This window comes from Nerophis ophidion, linkage group LG26 (assembly GCF_033978795.1).
Source record: "Nerophis ophidion isolate RoL-2023_Sa linkage group LG26, RoL_Noph_v1.0, whole genome shotgun sequence".
NCBI lineage: Eukaryota > Metazoa > Chordata > Actinopteri > Syngnathiformes > Syngnathidae > Nerophis > Nerophis ophidion.
This window is the reverse complement of record NC_084636.1, coordinates 26,744,215-26,764,537: the sequence shown is the minus strand read 5'-3', so window position 1 is coordinate 26,764,537 and position 20,323 is coordinate 26,744,215. Positions and strand designations below refer to the sequence as shown.

The 20,323-nt window shown below is 38.9% G+C and overlaps 1 protein-coding gene across 1 annotated transcript in view; it reads left to right on the top strand.

The window, feature by feature from the left end:
• The first annotated feature begins 12,895 nt into the window (after positions 1 to 12,895).
• Positions 12,896 to 20,323, top strand: part of tmem59l (transmembrane protein 59-like) — a 30,658-nt gene continuing 23,230 nt past the window's right edge. Inside the window, exons 1-4 of the mRNA XM_061887763.1 lie at positions 12,896 to 13,202; positions 16,361 to 16,466; positions 16,550 to 16,644; positions 16,709 to 16,861. Of these exons, the coding sequence (XP_061743747.1) occupies positions 12,906 to 13,202; positions 16,361 to 16,466; positions 16,550 to 16,644; positions 16,709 to 16,861 (651 nt within the window). The 5' untranslated portion in view covers positions 12,896 to 12,905. The remainder of the gene's footprint in view (positions 13,203 to 16,360; positions 16,467 to 16,549; positions 16,645 to 16,708; positions 16,862 to 20,323) is intronic.

The window sequence follows — 20,323 nt, the reverse complement described above, 5'->3', positions numbered from 1 at the left end:
AAATAACCTAATGTAAATAATTGAATGTATTTCTAATGTATATACTTGTTCTTATGCTATCTGAACTCACTTTGTTTTCTGCTCGCTGTACATATCCTACTAAGTAAGACCTGCACGGTCTCAATGTCCATTTCTCTGTTGATGCAATTGTTGATGACTGAAGTACTGATATCAACCACTCTCCTCATCCCACCCCCCGGATTGTAAATAATTCAATGTATTTACTATGATAATTAACTTGTGTGATGACTGTATTATGCTTATAGTATATATTTTTACCATGAATTGATTAACGTGCACCCCGACTTAAACAAGTTGAAAAACTTATTGGGGTGTTACCATTTAGTAGTCAATTGTACGGAATATGTACTGTACTGTGCAATCTACTAATAAAAGTTTTAATCAATCAATCATGCATATGTGACAATACTCCTCCCCTCTTAACCACACCCCCAACCACGCCCCACCTCTCGAAATTGGACGTCTCAAGGTTGACAAGTATGCTCATCAGGACTTTAGTTTTCTTTGTGTTTGTCTCAAGGCCTGTCTTGCTCCTGTCCTATGTAAGATCATCAATCATTTCCTGTAGTTCCTTAGCTGTGTGACTAAAGATAAAAATATTGTTGGCGAATCTAAGATGGGTAAGATATTCCCCGTCAACATGGATTCCTTTGTCGCTCCAGTCAGTATTCTTGAATTCTTCTTGTAGAGCTGCGGTGAATAGCTTAGGTGACACAGGATCTCCCTGGCTAACTCTTCTCAGGATTTTAATCGAGTCAGTGACAATATCATTTGAATTCATTTTTGCTGTGGGCTCTTTGTATATTACTTTAAATATTTGTATTTACTTCTCATTGATATTTTCCTTGTCTAAGGCAGCCACAAGGGACTGGTGGTCTAGTCTGTCAAAGGCTTTTTCATAGTCTGCAAAGCCTAAACGCCAATCAAACTGATTTTCCTTCGACTTTTCGGTACATGCAGACAGTCAGATGTACGAAATCCTCATCTGATGCCTACTTGCTCTCTTGATTGGTCGTTCTTGAGCTGCCTTTCTATTCAGGCAAGAATTACTCTGGTCAAAATCTTGTCGAGGTGTGGTAGTAGGCTGATAGGCCTGTAGTCCTTAATATCTTTTTTGTCTCCTTTCTTGATCATGAGAATGACTTTGGACTCGTTCCACTGAGAGACTATTTCTTCTTCTTGTAAGATCTTGTTAAATATAGCAGTAATTACTGTAATGATCTCTTTGTCCCCCAGGCTCAGAACACTACTGTTAATTGGTCCTCTCCAGAGGCCTTTCTCTTTTTCATTTTCCTTAAGGCTTGTTTGACTTCCTTAGGTAGGATAGTGGGCACAGCCTCTGATCTACTTGACTAATCTTCTCCTGTTTTCCAATTCAGTTAATCACTACTGTATAGAGAGCTAGAATAATCTCGGAACTATTTCGCTAATTTTCTGTTCCATCGATGTCTGTTATGCTGGACATAAGTTGCCTTACGCTTTGCATTTTCCTATGTATGATATTCGGGCCTTTATGTAATTCCGGTTCATTTTTCTTGCATATTGTCTTGTGGAGTTCTGTGTACTCTACTTGATTTAGAGGGGAATCTTGACTTTGTGGTTTAAGACATTTTCTCTTGTCATTCAGCTTTCTAATGTCTTTATTCTCTTGGTTTTCCACTGTTGTGTGTGTTGGTAAACTCCGTGCCAGTTCCTCTGCTATCTCCGGTGTTTCCTCAAACATTTGGTCATATGTGTCACTCGTTGGATGTTCCATGAACTAAATCCAGTAGTGAGACGAATCGGTTCTTTAGTTCTAATCTGAATTCCTGCTGGAGATCAGACAGCTTCTTTATTCTTTTTTCCGTGTATTTTTCAAAATATTCAACCTTTCCATTTCCTTCTCAAACCTCACTTTGGCTCTATCTAATCTAAAGTTTGTGGCAGCGAATGGGCGGGCTGGCGGACTCGCCGGCTTCGTTCTCGTTTGTTGTTGTGTTGGTTGGTTTGTCCGATGTCAGTGACCTTGTGTGTCAGCAGCGTGTTTGTCCTTTTTTTCCCCCCCTCCTTCTTCCTCTTCCCTCAGGAAAAATAAACACAAAAAATGGTAAAAAATGTATCGTGCCCCGGTGCTGGGCGGACTTGGGTGGGGCGGGCCCTGACGCGCTCTCCTGGGGTGGGGTTGGGCTCGTGGGGGCCCGGTGCTTGTGGGTGGTCTTCCCGTCTGGCTGCGTGGAGTCTCTGGCCCCCCAGGGCGGGCGTCCTGCCTTTCTGCCTGCATGGGATGTAGTATCTCGCTGGCTTAGGGGTTGGCTGTCACCTGTTTCTCCCTTGCCTTGTCTTCTGCCGGACGCGTCTGTCTATGACCTGCCGCTGGCCCCTGGGGATCCTGTCGCTGGCCGGCCTGACTGCGTGGGGCCGGTGGTCCTTTGTTTCCTGTTACCTGCTCTTTTGGGATAGTCTCCCTGGGTGGCTGGGGCCGTACTTTGGCTCCCACACTCACTGAGAGACAAATATATTGTACATAGAAATACACATACCTACTCACATACACACAATTATTAATACATATATACATACATATGTACATTCATTCTTACATACATACATACGCGCTTTTGTAATTACCTACATACATAAGTACATACGCTCCCACGTACATACACAAATACAGTACGTACCTACACACTCACGGTACATACATCCACACACACGTTCACTGTAAAAACATACATATAAACATACATGTAGATACATACTGTACATCAACTGTACAAGCAGATTAGCATAAACACAATTATGCATATAATCAAGTTTCATCAAACATATATTAACATTGTTCCCCCTAGGGTAAACTGGGTAAAACACGGTACACTGACAAAGCTTAACCTATTTTTACTATCACAATCTACAAGGTTAATACTGTTTGCTTTTCTTCCTTCCCCTTCCGTTTATCTGCTTTCTTTTGTAATTCAATTTTTACATATATGTGTTGTTGCTTCTGAAACAACTGTATTGTTGATAATACAGGTAATTATTATTATTGTGCATTATCAAAAGCGGTATTTTTCTAATGTTATTTGTATTGCTCCATTTGTAGTGTAATAATGGTCATTGTCATTTCTGTGCTATCAATCAATCTATCAATCAATGTTTATTTATATAGCCCTAAATCCCAAGTGTCTCAAAGGGCTGCACAAGCCACAACGACGACATCGGTTTAGAGCCCACGTTTACTTCACTGGGGCGGCATAGCTCGGTTGGTAGAGCGGCCGTGCTAGCAACTTGAGGGTTGCAGGTTCGATTCCCGCTTCCGCCATCCTAGTCACTGCCGTTGTGTCCTTGGGCAAGACACTTTACCCACCTGCTCCCAGTGCCACCCACACTGGTTTAAATGTAACTTAGATATTGGGTTTCACTATGTAAAGCGCTTTGAGTCACTAGAGAAAAGCGCTATATAAATATAATTCACTTCACTTCACTTCTTCTCTGCTCTCACATTTGTACATACCTTATTTGCTGATGTTGTTCTGTGGTTGTTGTTGTTGTTGTTTTCTCTTTGTCTTATCCCCCTCTTTTCCCCGCAATTTTCCCCTTTGTCTTTTTCTTTTTTTTTTTTCTATCCCCTTCTGCCCCGGCCCGGCTGTGCCAAACAATGATATAAATCAATTTAATAAAGTCAGATACAAATAAGGCAACAAAAGAAATATCAAACACTTCTCTTTTATAAAGTAAATCTGTACAGCAGATGTGGGCATCTACATCAACTATATGATTTGCCTGAGTGGCTGGACAGGACCAAAACAAAAAAAGTATATCTCTTCTATTGCTTGTGATGTAATCAATGAGGTTGTGTGTTGCTGCATCGGGGCTCTCCCACATCCAATATCTACTCTCAGATTTCTTGAGGAGTGTATTTCCAGTGACGAGTTGAGTTAATACCAAAAAGTTATATTTTGGTTTCATCCGACCACATGACATTCTCTCAATCCTCTGCTGTATCACCCATGTATCCATTTTGGTATAAATTCAACTCGTCATGTTTGTAGGAAGAATAATACTGAGTTGCATCCCAAGAACACCACACCTACTGTGAAGCATGGGGGGTGGAAACATCATGTTTTGGGGCTGTTTTTTCTGCTAAGGGGACAGGACGATTGATCCATGTTAAGGAAAGAATGAATTGTGCCATGTATCGTGAGATTTTGAGCAAAACCTCCTTCCATCAGTGAGAGCTTTGAATGGTTGACCCAATACTTATTTTCCACCATAATTTCAAAATAAATTATTTAAAATTCCTACGATGTGAATTTTTTTTCGCATTCTGTCTCTCACAGTTGAAGTGTACCTATGATGGAAATTACAGACCTCCGTTATCATTTTAAGTGGGAGAACTTGCACAATCGGTGGCTGACTAAATACTTTTTTGTCCTCACTGTATATACATATAAATATAGATGGATATATGTGTGTCTACACACTCTACGTCATCCTCTCTGCATTTCCTGCCCACATAAAGACATGCAGGACCCAGCCAGAAGATATCCATCTGCTGCGTGACACACCAGGTTGTTTCCAGACTGGACCCCTGCTGTGAGTCGCTGAGGCCTTGAAGGGTGACGCTCGAGGAGTGGGCGCTCAGTGCTCACCACCACCAACCACATGGCGCTGGTGGACAACCTGTTCAGGGTCCAGAACCAGGGCTTGACGTGGAGGTCCAGCTCAGAAATCACGATGCATGATGTTTCCTAAGTGGCGATAATCGCTGGGTAAGACACAACTCTTCACACCTATGTGATGTGAGCACACATACATACACACTACATTGCTTGGCGAATAAAAGTGGCAATAATAGCAACATTATAAAACATAAGTAGATTTATTGTATGTTCAATGTTAATCTGATAATGATAATAAATAATATACATTTCTATCCTTTTTTTCGGTTAAGTGAGTCAAGTTAGAAAAGGAAGAAAAATAATAATTTCACCAATATTTCAATGTCCATTCGTTGCATAGAAAGTGTTTACCATTTAGTAAGTGTATGTTATACAAAGTAAAAAATATGTGATCTTGTTGTTGGGAAGTGATTAGACATTTTTATTTTATTTTAATGTTTTGATGTTATTTAAGGGCTTCACGGTGGCAGAAGGGTTAGTGCGTCTGCCTCACAGTACGAAGTTCCTGCAGTCCTGGGTTCAAATCCAGGCTTGGGATCTTTCTGTGTGGAGTTTGCATGTTCTGCCCGTGAATGCGTGGGTTCCCTCCGGGTACTCCGTCTTCCTCCCACTTCCAAAGACATGCACCTGGGGATAGGTTGATTGGCAACACTAAATTGGCCCTAGTGTGTGAATGTGAGTGTGAATGTTGTCTGTCTATCTGTGTTGGCCCTGCAATGAGGTGGCGACTTGTCCAGGGTGTACCCCGCCTTCCGCCCGATTGTAGCTGAGATAAGCGCCAGCGCCCCCCGCGACCCCAAAAGGGAATAAGCGGTAGAAAATGGATGGATGGATGTTATATAAATAGAAATTATGCTCATTGGGTACATGCAATATTATTATCTTTGTGTAAATATTCTCAGTTTTATAAAATGACTGTGAGGAATTGATTGGATTTATTTTTCTTTCACTTGACCAATGAGGAAAATAAATCCACGCCATACAATTAATATAATTTTACTATAAGAATATATTTAAAACAATTTAATCAGTATTTTAATTAGCATTCATTTTAAAAAAGAAAATATTTCCATTGGTTTCACATACAGTAATATGTTTGTGAATTTATAACATCTGTGTAATGTAATGTTTGTAAAAGTTACAAAAGTAAAAGTATTTGATCTAGCAAATTACTATGGTGAGGAACTGGTTGGAATTTGTTTTTTTTTTTGACGGGTGGGAAAAATGATTCTAGGCCATATAAAATGATATTAATCATATAAGTTTTAATATAATGGGATATGAGAGACTTTATTTATGCCACATTGCAGAAATGTTGTGGTTGTGTTGCAGATTTTACATGCAATAAAAAAAAGTAACACGTAAGAAAAAACAATGAAAAACTAAAAATGAGTAATATTAATAACAAAAAAAACACCACTGTTTCCACCTCTGCATGTTTATACATTTTGCATACTAAATGATTGGTCTGTGGATAAAACACTATCTTCATTTACACACATAATGCACATTGGGGGAAATTGTTGAACACCAAAGAAAAAAAGTAGATCAGTGTTTACATTATTGTGTTGCATAATAGTAGTTTATAAAGTTAAAGTTAAAGCACCACTGATAGTCTCACACACACACACACACCCACACACACACTAGGTGTGGTGAAATTACCCTCTGCTTTTGACCCATCCCCTTGTTCCACCCCCTGGAAGGTGAGGGGAGCTGCGAGCAGCAGCGGTGGCCATGCTCTGGAATCATTTTGGTGATTTAACCCACAATTCCAACCCTTGACGCTGAGGGAAATATTAGTCTTTTTCTTTCACTTTGTGCTGAAAATCTTAATTTCCCCTAGGGGCCTATTAAAGCGAATCTGATTCTGATTCTGAAATAATAAATCAAAATAAAATATTTGTGATACAATGGTCCAACCAAAGTATGTTTTTTTTTCCTTTTTTTACCTTTTCATGTTAGTTAAATACAAAATTATATAAACGAAATTTTACTCACAGTAACACTTTAGTATGGGGAACATATTGTAAGTAACAAAGACTTAATTTATGTTAAAAGTTAAAGTACCAATTATTGTCACACACACACTAGGTGTGGCAAAATTATTCTCTGCATTTGACCCACCCCCTTGATCACCCCCTGGGAGGTGAGGGGAGCAGTGAGCAGCAGTGCTGGCCACGCCCGGTAATATAATCCCCAATTCCAACCCTTGATGCTGAGTGCCAAGCAGGGAGGTAACAGGCCCCCTTTTTATAGTCTTTGGTATGACTCAGCCGGGGTTTGAACTCACAACTTACCGATATTTTAGAGTTATTTGATTAGGGTTAGGTTAGGGCCATGCAACTACTTAATAATTACTAATTAAAGGGTACTGAAACCCACTACTACCGACCACGCAGTCTGATAGTTTATACATCGATGAAATATTAACATTGCAACACATGCCAATACGGCCTTTTTAGTTTATTGAATTGCAATTTTAAATTTCCCGCGAAGTGTCGTGTTGAAAATGTTGCGGTATGATGACGCGTGCGTTTGACGTCTCGGGTGGTAGCGTACATTATTTTCCAGCCCGATCCAAAATATAAGTAGTCTGCTTTAATCGCATAATTAAACAGTATTCTGGACATCTGTGTTGCTGAATCTTTTGCAATTTGTTCAATTAATAATGGAGAAGTCAAAGTAGACAGATGGAGGTGGGAAGCTTTTAGCCTTTAGCCACACAAACACAGCTGGTGTTTCCTTGTTTAAAATTCCCGAATGTGAAGCTTTACTATGGATCAGAGCGGTCAAGCGAACATGGATCCCGACCACATGTCAACCGGCAGTTTTCGGTGAGAAAATTGTGGTCTTACCGCAGACACCAGCGGAGCTTCGTCCTGCTGCAGAGCGTGACTAATTCCCTCAGAGACTCTGGCGTCAACACACCCGTGGCCACACCCCTCCGACTTTAAGTACTGTATAATCTCAGTAAAACAATAGGCAGATGAGGGATTTTCCAGAATTATCCTAGGAAATGTGTCTAATAACATCTGAATCGCTCTCACTGCAACCGCCTTTTTTTTTTAAAACTTTTTTTATTTATTTATTTTTTTCTTCTAGTCCTTCACTCTAAATTTCCTCATCCACGAATCTTTCATCCTCGCTCAAATTACTGGGGAAATTGTCGCTTTCTCGGTCCGAATAGCATAGCTGCTGCTGGCTATGATTGTAAACGATGTGAGGATGTGAGGAGCCCTACAACCCGTGACGTCACCCGCACATCGTCTGCTACTTCCGGTATAGGCAAAGCTTTTTTATTAGCGACCAAAATTTGCAAACTTTATCGTCGATGTTCTCTACTAAATCCTTTCAGCAAAAATATGGCAATATCGCAAAATGATCAATTATGACACATAGAATGGACCTGCTATCCCCAGTTAAATAAGAAAATCTCATTTCAGTAGGCCTTTAAGAGCCAATATGTTACTAATTTGCATGTTAATAAGCAACTTATTAATGGTGAATATGCTAGTGTGTGAATGTGAATGTTGTCTGTCTTTCTGTGTTGGCCCTGTGATGAGGTGGCGACTTGTCTAGGGTGTACGCAGCCTTCCGCCCGAATGTAGCTGAGATATGCACCAGCAACCCCAAAAGGGAATAAGCGGTAGGAAATGGATGGATGGATGGAGGTTCCCCATTCTAAAGTGTTGCCAAACTCACTAACAGACAATTTTGTGTATCTATTAAAAATAATTTTTTTCCTGAAAATATTATATCGATGTACACTGTAAAAAAAAAAATCTGTAAAAAAACGGTCATCTACTGGCAGCTACGGCTGCCAAACGAAAACCATAAAATCAAAGTAAAACATTGTAAACCAAATAATGATCAAAAACATTATATTTGCAGAAATGTTCATGAAACGTTTTGCGGAAAAATATCGTAATTTTACAGATGTTCACTAAATTATTAAGACCAACCACCTTTAATAAAATGACGATGCAAACAGTTCTGCAGAAAAATACCTTTATTCTACAGAATTTTTCCAAATTATTACGATCAACCAACTTTAATGAAGTGACAATGCTGGCAGTTCCACAGAAAAATACCATTATTTTATTGATTTTTTCTGAATTGTTAAGATCGGGTTTCAAACTCAATTTACCTGGGGGCCACTGGATGACGAAACTACGTGAGAAGTGGATTCACCTTCTTTCAGTGGCTATCCCGACCTCGCAACATACTTGCCAACCCTCCTGATTTTACCCAGAGACTTCCTGTGACCCCCGCCACCACCCCGCATCATTGGTGGTTGCGGGGGTGTAGCCCGGAACTCAGAAGAGTACCGCTGCATGGCATTCTGGGTATTTGTTCTTTTGTGTCATGTTATGTTAGGGTGAAGATTTTCTCCCGAAATGGGTTTGTCATTCTTGTTTGATGTGGGTTCACAGCGTGGCGCATATTGGTAACACTGTTAAATTTGTTTGTTCAGTCACCGTCAGTGGGACTTGTATGGCTGTTGATCAAGTATGTCTTGCAGTCACCGTGTGTCATATTACAGAGAAAAATGTTGAATTTTTAGTATGAGCATAAACCTTTATTAAACAGGCTACATATATTTTTCAACTTGAATATAAAAATACACATAAATATTAAAAAAATAAGAATTACCTTAAAATTACATATAAAACTGTTAGATTGTTAGTATGGACGTAGACTTGTACATAACAAGCTACATAGTAAATGAAAGTTAATTACTGTAATTTTACATGAATTTGAAAGTAATTTGAGAAAACAGGAAATGATACAGTTGTGATCAAAATTATTCAACCCCCACACAATTTTGGTGTTTTAGCAAGTTGGACATTTATTCCGTATTTTGTTTATAGTCATATCAAATAAAGATGTGTCAAATAGACAGATGCAACTTAAATTGTAACACTGTATTTTACAAAATACCAAAAAAGGACATTTTTCTTAATATCTCATTGACAAAATTATTCAATCCCTTTAAGATCATAACTCTTAAGAACAGAATTTGAATAAGGTCTTTACAATCAGGTGTTGAAAACATATTTAGATGTAATTAGAACTATAACGAGCAACAATTAAACTGATTGAAAAAGACTGTGACGCTCAGCTTCTTGTAGATGGTCAATGGTGTATTTGCAACATGGTGAAGTCTAGGGAGTGGTCAAATAAGTCAAGAGTGAAGGTAATTTCTCTTCATAAAAAATAAGAAAATAGCAAAGACATTACACATTCCAAGAGACACAAGTGGGAGCATAATTCGCAAGTTTAAAGCTAAAGGCACAGTGGAAACACTACCTGGGCGTGGTAGAAAGAGGATGATGTGTGCGTACAGTGGTAAAAAACCCCCGGGTAACAGCTGAGGAACTACAACAGGACATTGCAGAGGGTGGAACGCAGGTTTCGTCCCAGACTACGAGATGAAGGCCTCCATGCCAGAACTCCCAGGCGCACCCCACTTCTGACTACCAGGCACAAGAAAAATAGACTCCAGTATGCCAAAAATCATCTGGAAAAACCCCAAAGGTTTTGAGAAACTGTTCTATGGACTGATGAGACAAAACTGGAACTCTTTGAGCCTATGAATCAACGTTATGTCTGGAGGAGAAAAAATGAAGCTTACAAAGAGAAGAGCACCTTGCCTACTGTTAAGCATGGTGGGGGGTCAATCATGCTCTGGGGCTGTTTCTCTGCCTCAGGTACCGGGAATCTCCAGCGCGTTCAAGGCATTATGTATTCTATTTCCTAGCAGGATATATTAGCTGCAAATGTCATGAATTCAGTGACGAAGCTGAGGCTTTGGAGACGTTGGACCTTCCAACAGGACAACGATCCCAAGCATACCTCCAAATCAACATCAGAGTGGTTGCAGAAGAAGGGCTGGAAGACTCTGGAGTGGCCTTCACAGTCGCCAGACCGAAATTCTATAGAAAACCTGTGGTGGGACTTGAAGAAGGCAGTTGCAGCACGCAAGCCCAAGAATATGAATGAACTGGAGGCCTTTGCCCAAGAGGAATGGGCTAAAATACTTGTAGATGGTTGCAAGAAGCTTGTGTCCGCTTATGTATCACCTTTGAAGGATGTCATTACTGCCAAAGGGTGTTCTACTAAGTACTAAATATGCATGTAACTAGGGGGTTGAATAGTTTTGTCAATGAGATATTAAGAAAAATGTCCTTTTTTGGTCTTTTGTAAAATACAGTGTTACAATATAAGTTGCATTTGTCTATTTGACACATCTTTATTTTGGTATGACTATAAACAAAATACGGAATAAATGTCCAACTTGCTAAAACACCAAAATTGTGTGGCGGTTGAATAATTTTGATCACAACTGTATGTATAATTAATTTGGTATCCATTCATCCATCCATTTTTCTACCGCTTATTCCCTTTTGGGGTCACGGGGGGCGCTGGCGCCTATCTCAGCTACAATCGGGCGGAAGGCGGGGTACACCCTGGACAAGTCGCCACCTCATCACAGGGCGGACACAGACAGACAGACAACATTCACACTCACATTCACACACTAGGGCCAATTTAGTGTTGCCAATCAACCTATCCCCAGGTGCATGTCTTTGGAAGTGGGAGGAAGCCGGAGTACCCGGAGGGAACCCACGCATTCACGGGGAGAACATGCAAACTCCACACAGAAAGATCCCGAGCCTGGATTTGAACCCAGGACTGCAGGACCTTCGTATTGTGAGGCACTAACCCCTCTGCCACCGTGAAGCCCAAATAATTTGGTATTTTTTTGTAAAAAAAAAAAAAAAAAGAAATATACATAGTTCAGGGGTGCCCACACTTTTTCTGCAGGCGAGCTACTTTTCAATTGACCAACTCGAGGGGATCTACCTCATTTATATATATCATTTATATTTATTTATTTATGAAAGAGACATTTTTGTAAACAAGTTACATGTGTTTAATGATAATACAAGCATGTGTAACACATATAGATGTCTTTCTTTCACAAAGACAAGAATATAAGTTGGTGTATTACCTGATTCTGATGACTTGCATTGATTGGAATCAGACAGTAATGATGATAACGCCCACATTTTCAAATGGAGGAGAAAAAAAGTTGTCCTTTCTGTACAATACCACATGAAAGTGGTTGGTTTTTTGGCATTTAATTCCTCCAGCTTCCATACACTTTACAAGAAAAACATTGGCGGCAAATTCCGTAGCTTGCTTGATTGACATTCACGGCACCCGAGGGTCTTGTGAGATGACGCTGGCTGCTGCCAGTTCATTATTATGAAAAAATGACAGAGAGGAAGGCGAGAAACACTTTTTATTTCAACAGACTTTCGCGCCGTCCCTTCCGTCAAAACTCTAAAGGCCGACTGCACATTTCCTATCTTCACAATAAAAGCCCTGCTTCATGCTGCCTGCGCTAACAAAATAAGAGTCTCGGAAAGCTGGCGTGCACAAGTGATGTGCACGCCAGCTTTCTGAGGGATCGCTTGTGCAAGCCAGTTTTCCGAGACTCTGTATTTAGTTAGCGCAGGCAGCATGAAGCAGGGCTTTTATTGTGAAGATAGGAAATGTGCAGTCGGCCTTTAGAGTTTTGACGGAAGGTACGGCACGAGAGTCTGTTGAAATAAAAAGTGTTTCTCGCCTTCCTCTCGGTCATATTTTAATAATAATGATCTCGCAGCAGCCAGCGTCATCTCGCAAGACCCTCCGGTACCGTGAATGTCATTTAAGTGACGTCTTGGTGAAGATTGATGATCACTAATTTTTAGGTCTATTTTTTTTAAAAGCCTGGCTGGAGATCGACTGACACAGCCCCCGCGGTCGACTGGTAGCTCGCGGTCGACGTAATGGGCACCCCTGACATAGTTTGTCATTACTGGTATATTACTTAAAATAACAGCCGGTTTGTTTATTTACAGATAGTGTCTTCAATTCCACAGTTTTATAACCTATTTAGAAAAATTACAGTAGAAATTTACAGTAAATTAACCATAAAAATTTTATTTTTATTTCTTTTTACAGTGTAGCCCCAAATTTGGTTTTGAAGTAGAGGCAGCTGGGTATGCGAAAGATGTCAGAGGAGGAACATTGTGGTGGTCTTTGCTGCAACAAATGGGTCATCTGCCTTCATGCTCACTTTCCATGGATGCCAGATTATGCACTGCAGTTTGCAGGGTGTTATGGAGGAGGATAGGGGGGGTAGGGGGGGGGGTCAATATGTGCTTGGTGATGATGATGATGATGATGATGCGTGTGACGCGTGCACGAGCCCACAGGCAGCCAGCAGAAACATCTTCCTCCTCCTCCTCCTCCTCCTCGACCGCCTCTCTTCGCCGCTCCAGTCCGTCCGCAAGGCTCTCTGCTCCGGCCCCCAGCATGCTCGGCTCCTCGGCCCTGCTCTCGGTGCTCCTGGCGGGGCTCGCCGCTGCCGCGTCCTCGGTGGAAGTCTTCGACAGCCAGCTGGGCGACATCAGCTACTGCAAGAAGCAATGTCAGCTCGTCATCAGGAACAGAAGCCCCGCTAAAGTAAGTCTGATGCATTTATATGTATGTATATATATATGCCTTTTCCTGTGTGTTTTTATGCGCTCTTATATTGTTTTGCTGCACCCTGATGGGCGCTTCTGCACACCATGAAGGCCAGAAATGGAGCCTTTAATTACATGCATCCTTTCCGTGAATGAGTGTATAATTAAGATATGCAAGGTCAGGCGTGCATCAATTTGTCACAATGTTCTTGATTTCTAGGAGAAATGCAACGCTAACACTGCGGTGTGTATCATTGCTGCAAACAAAGGTTTTTTTTGTTTTTTTTTGTTTTTTCCTCCCCTTAAATTCGGCCCTCAGGTGTGGCCCTCCATGCACCCTGCAGCGGGACAATGAAGGCAGACAACACAACACAAATACAACCGACTCATGTATGTTGGTGGTGTTCATGCGGGAGTTATTCAGAAGCTTGCTTGGGAGGAAACAGCGAAATGCAGCAGCGGCGGCGACGGCGTCGGAGGTGATGACAAGGCTGTTATGAGGCTGGCTGTATTACTAGTGTTGGCCACCGGAGGGCGCTGTGTTTTGTCTGATTTGGCATTGCCGCATGAACAAAAGTTGTCTATTTACACCTGGGGTCCCCAAACTACGGCGCAGCCAGCGTCCAAAATCCGGCCCGCGGGAGCTAACAATATATAATATGATATATAAAATAAACATATAATAATTGTATATTTATTTTAATTGTTATTTTTAAGCTGTCCTTTCTAATCCATTTGCTACCACTTGTTACTCTCGCTCAGGTAAATCATATTGTCTAAAAATGCATTTTCCCGTGGATAACGTGACATCACATTCAGAATATATATATATATGTATATATATATATATATATATATATAGTGCAGCCTACCCCCCCCCCCCCCCCGACCCCAAAAGGGACAAGCGGTAGAAAATGTATGTATATATATATATATATATATATATATATATATATATATATATAATTTTGGTACTTGATACTTGATCTTTTTAACCCATTTAGGACTATTATTTGTATTATCATTATTTTATGTGTTTAAGTATAGTCTCTTCTAGTAATGTTTTTATGTACTATATTTTTAAATTATTTAAACATTTTATTGTATTTTATCTGAAAACATTTTGGATTAAAAAAAAAATCTTTATTACCATGTTTTAACATTATGTGGTCCTGGTACTTGATCTTTTTACATTGGCATTTTTAGAATTAGTATTTTTTATTTTTATCACTTTGCCTCTGGTCCTTGATGCTTTATTTTTTTTAACCTATTACAGGTATAGGAATATTATTTGTATTATTAGTTTCATATTTGACTAAGTTTAGTCTCTTCTAGCACTGTTTTTATGTACTACATTTTGAAATTATTTAATATTTTATTGTATTTTATTTATTATTTTTTTTCCTAAAATCTTAATTTCCTTATTTTAACATATAAAAATGTAATTATTTAGTCCTGGTACCTGATCTTTTTACATTGGCATTTTTAGAATTTGTATTTTTTATTTTTATAATTTTGCCTTTGGTACTTGATACTTTATTTTTTTTAACCTATATAGTATTATTATTATTGTTTTATGTGACTAAGTATAGTCCCTTCAAGTACTGTTTTTATGTACTATATTTTTAAATTATTTAAATATTTTATCGTATTTAATTTTTTTGTATTAAAAAATATATATCTTTATTTCCATGTTTTAACATATAAATAGTTTGTTATTTGGTCCTGGTACTTGATCTTTTTACATTGGCATTATTAGAATTTGTATTTTTAATTTTTATAATTTTGCCTTTGGTACTCAATACTTATATAGTATTATTATTATGTATAGTCTCTTTTAGTACTGTTTTATGTACAGAATGTTTAAATTAATAAAATATTTTATTGTAATTTTTTTTATTTAAAAAAAATCTTTATTCCCATGTTTTAACATAAATATCGTATTATTTGGTCCTGGTACTTGATCTTTTTACATTGTCATTTTTAGATTCAGTATTTTTTATTTTTTATCATTTTGCCTCTGGTACTTGATACTTTATTTTTTAACCTATATCGTATTATTTTTTTGTATTAATATTATTATATGTGACTATAGTCTCTTTTAGTACTGTTTTTATGCACTATATTTCAGAAATGTTTTAATATTGTATTGTATTTTATTTATTTATTTTTTTAAATCTTTATTTCCATGTTTTAACATATACATATTTTATTATTTGGTCGTGGTACTTGATATTTTTACATTGGCATTTTTAGAATTAGTATTTTTTATTTTTATCATTTTGCTTCTAGTTCTTGATACTTTATTTTAACCTAATCATATTATTATTTGTATTATTATTATTTTATGTGACTAAGTATTGTCTCTTCTAGTAATATTTTTATGTACTATATTTTTAGATTATTTAGATAATTTGTTTTAATTGTTTTGTATTTGAAAAAAAAAAACATCTTTATTTCCATGTTTTAACATATAAATATTTTATTATTTGGTCCTGGTCCTTGATCTTCTTACATTGACATTTGTAGAATTAGTATTTTTTATTTTGATCATTTTGCTTCTGGTACTTGATACTTTATTTTTAACCTATATAGTATTATTACTTGTATTATTATTATTGTATGTGACTAAGTATAGTCTCTTCTATTACTGTTTTATGTACTATATTTTTGAATTATTTAAATATTTTATTGTATTTACATTTTTTATATTTCAAAAAAATATCTTTATTTCCACGTTTTGACATATAAATATTTTATTATTTGGTCCTGGTAGTTGATCTTTTTACATTGGCATTTTTTGAATGTGTATTTTTAATTGTAATAATTTTGCCTCTGGTACTTGATGCTTTATTTTTTTTAAATATATCGTATTATTATTTGTATTATTATTAATTTATGTGAAAACGTGTAGTCTCTTCTAGTACTGTTTTATGTACTATATTTTAAAATCATTTAAATATTTTATAGTTATTTTTTTGTATTTTTATTTTTTAAATCTTTATTTCCATTTAAACACATATATATTAAAATTCTCCTCTAATGCTTGATATTTTGACTTTTCCTGTTTGCGGTTGCTTTGAAAGGTGCTATTAAAATGTTATTATTACTATTGCTGTAATATTATGTGACTATACAAGTATGGTCTTCTTCTAGGACTCCATAATGAACGCCTGCCACCGCGGCTGTCGCCTTTACTCCATCTGCCAGTTTGTCAATGGCAACGCTGGCTTCAACACCAGCAAGGACGAGTGTCAGGGAGGTGTGTGTCCGGAGGGAACATAATAACTTTATTCCTCTTCGAGTCTTCTTCTCCTTTCTCACGTTCCATCTGTGCCTCCGCAGCCTGCCAGGAGGCGTACGTCAAACTTCTAGAGCAGGAGGCCTGCAGCACCGGCTGCTCCAGCCAGCCCTCCGAGCCCGAGATCAAGAGGAGGAAGGTGAAGGAGAATCTTGGACGCTGAAACATGCCAACACGCTCACAAAGTTCTGTTTGCACCGCAGCTGAAGGCCATGACTCTGCGCCCCAAGCCGCCCTCCGTGATGGAGGCCGTGTCCAGCTGGTGCAACGACATAGTCAGCTCCGCCCAGAGCTTCATCTCCTCCACGTGGACCTTCTACCTGCAGGCGGACGACGGCAAGGTTGTCGTATTTCAGGTAAGGTTTGTTTGGCGCAAGTGTAGAAAGAAGTTAAACCCTTTCAAAATGGAGTAAAGATGTTTTGAAAGACGTACTTATACTTGCCAACCTTGAGACCTCCGATTTTGGGTGGGGGGGTTGGGGGCGTGGTTGGGGCAGGGGCGTGGTTAAGAGGGGAGGAGTATATTTACATCCACAATTCACCAACTCGAGTATTTCATTTATATATTTCTTATATATTTATATATATGTGTGTGTATGAAATACTTGACTTTCAGTGAATTCTAGCTATATATATATATTTATTTTATTATATATATAAATAAAAGAAATAGTTCAATTTCAGACGGCACCTATCAAATACACAGTAATAAAAACAAAGTTGTTCTACTAACTGTACTGTGCTTGCTGGTTACAAAAAAAACAAAAACAACACTTAACATGTAAATCGTTGGCCAATCAAAAAGCAACCCCATAACGCTATAGCCAACATTCACCAGGAGATGGCAACAGACAACATGGAATCACTCTGACGGCGTCGCCTCTTTGTGTGTGCAGTTTTTTATTCAAATCCGTAGATGTTGTAACGTGATTGGGCAGGCAAGACAGGCTGTCCCCACTCAGGTCCGCATGGAGCGGGAGGGGGCGTGGCCTCCAGCTCCGGCTGAATTTCGGGAGATTTTCGTGAGAAAATTTCTTCCGGGAGGTTTTGGGTTAGAGGCGCTGAATTTCGGGAGTCTCCAGGAAAATCCGGGAAGGTTGGCAAGTACGGACGTACTGCAATTTATTTAAAGTGTTTTCTTTATTTCTATTGTGCAAAGCGGGGGTTATCATTAATAACTGGCTAAAGGAAAACCATTATTTACATGATTCATCTATGTTGTGCTCATGTCAGGTTGACGGTAGCCTGGGTTTACTTTGTTTTGAGTCTTCTTGTTAACTTTTATTTTACAAAGTGGTGGTTATCATTATCAACTGGCGGGAGAAGCGATCACGTTAGTTGTCCAACAAAGTTAAATTGCACATGTGTATGTTTACTCATGGGCTTATACTTTGTGGATTATTTTGAGTCTTCCTGTTGATATGAATTTTTCAAAGTGGTGGTTATCATTATCAACTGGCGGGAAGAACGATCAAGTCAGTTATCTAAAACAATTCAATTGCACGTGTATGTGTGCTCATGGGCTTTTACTTTGCGGATTATTTTTGAGTCTTTGTTTTTATTTCTGTTATACCTAAGGTGACGGTAATCATTAACAACTGGTGGAAGGAATGGTCGCGTTGATTACATGACACATATACATTGCACATTGGTGTGTGTGTGTGCTATGGGCTTTTACTTTGTGAATTATTTTGAGTCTTTGTGTTTATTTCTGTTATATAAGGTGGTGGTTGTCATTAGCAACTGGCAGGAGGAGCATTTGCGTTAAGTATAGGACACAATTAAATAGCACGTATGTATATGTGCTCATATGTATTTAGTTTGTGAATTATTTTTATTCTTCATGTTTATTTCTGTTATAAAAGGTGATGGTTATCATTAGCAACTGGTGGAAGGAGCGATTGCGTTAATTATATGACACAATTAAGTTGTGCTCATGGGATTTTACTTTGTACAGTATTTTGATTCTTTATATTCATTTTTGTTATACAAGATGGTGGTTATCATTAGCAACTGGCAGGTGGCGCGATTAAATTAATTATATGACACAATTAAGTTTCACGTGTACGTCTGCTCATGTGCTTTTACTTTGTGGATTTTTTGAGCTTTCATGTTTGTTTCTGTTTTACAAAGCGGTTATTATCATTATCAACTGGCGGTGATTCTTTTAATTGTATGACATAATCAGACAGCACGACACGTGTGTAAGTTTGCTCATGTGTTTTTACTTTATGGATTATTTTAAGTCTTGTAATTTATTTCTGTTGTACAAGGTGGTGGTTATTATCAGCAACTGGCTGGAGGATCGACCCCGTTGTTTACATGACACGAATACATTACATGTGTGTACGTGTGCTCATGGGCCTTTTGTGGATTACTTTGAGTCCTCCTGTTCGTTTTTATTCACCAAGGTGCAGGTGGTCATTAAAAGCTGGCAAGGAAAGTGATTGCTTGAATCAAGCGGTATGTTTACTTTGCGCGTTCACGGGCGAGCAATCGTGAGGAATCACTATATCAGGTGATGAGGGGTTGCCATGGTAACGAGATAGCCTCTACCACTGTTATTACAAGCCTATTAAAGGCCTACTGAAACCCACTACTACCGACCACGCAGTCTGATAGTTTATATATCAATGATGAAATATTAACATTGCAACACATGCCAATACGGCCGGGTTAGTTTACTAAATTGCAATTTTAAATTTTGCGCGGAAGTATCATGCTAAAACGTCGCCGTATGATGAGGCGTGCGCGTGACGTCATGCATTGTAGCGGACATTTTAGTCCAGCACTGTTCGAGGCTATGAGTCGTCTCTTTTCATCGCATAATTCCACAGTATTATGGACATCTGTGTTGCTGAATCTTTTGCAATTTGTTCAATTCATAATGGAGACGTCAAAGAAGAAAGATGTAGGTGGGAAGCGGTGTATTGCGGCCGCCTTTAGCAACACAAACACAGCCGGTGTTTCCTTGTTTACATTCCCGAAAGATGACAGTGAAGCTTTACTATGGAACAGAGCGGTCAAGCGAACATGGTTCCCTACCACATGTCAACCGGCAGGTTGCGGTGAGAAAATGGTGGTAATAAGTCGGCTATTACCGTAGTCATAAGCGGAGAGCTTGCGTCGTTCCTCCTGCAGCTGCGGACTCTCTTGCTTCCTCCCACCAACCGTTGGATGCTTCCACCGCGGAGGAGGGGGAAAAAAAAAAATCTCAGCCCGGCTGCCTTCGCCTCATCGAGAAACATGGTTTCCCTCGGAGACATTGCCGGTCACCACACCTGTGGCCTCACCCCACCGACTTTCAGGTTGTACAGGTACAACCTTATAATCTCAATAAAACACTAGTAATGTTGCGATCTGCTGCATAGATCTTCACGTTTGTTTTTTCATTCTCAGTCCGACCCGTTCATTTCCTGTTTTTGTCCATCACTATGGTTACACATCAGTTCACCTGATGCTCACGCCCCGCACACCTGCTACAGATAATCACCGTCACTTTATAAGCCGTCCTCTTTTGTTTGTTCAGCCTGGGTTCATGATTTGCTTTTCACGCAGCAAGTTACGCCTGCAATACTCTCAAGTATGTATATTCTCGCTAAGCTTTTCACGCTAGCCATTCATTGTTCATTCCAGTTCTCATGTTGAAGTTTTTGTTTTACTGTTTTATGTGCCTACGTGCCAGTTTATTTCTCATTGTTGTATATCCTAGCCTTTCTGCTTGCGTCTTTGGTTTGCCTTTTTATTAGCACCAGTGTTTTGTTTCATAGATCATTTTCGTTAAATAAATTGTTTATATTCTTACCTTTGCTGTGTTC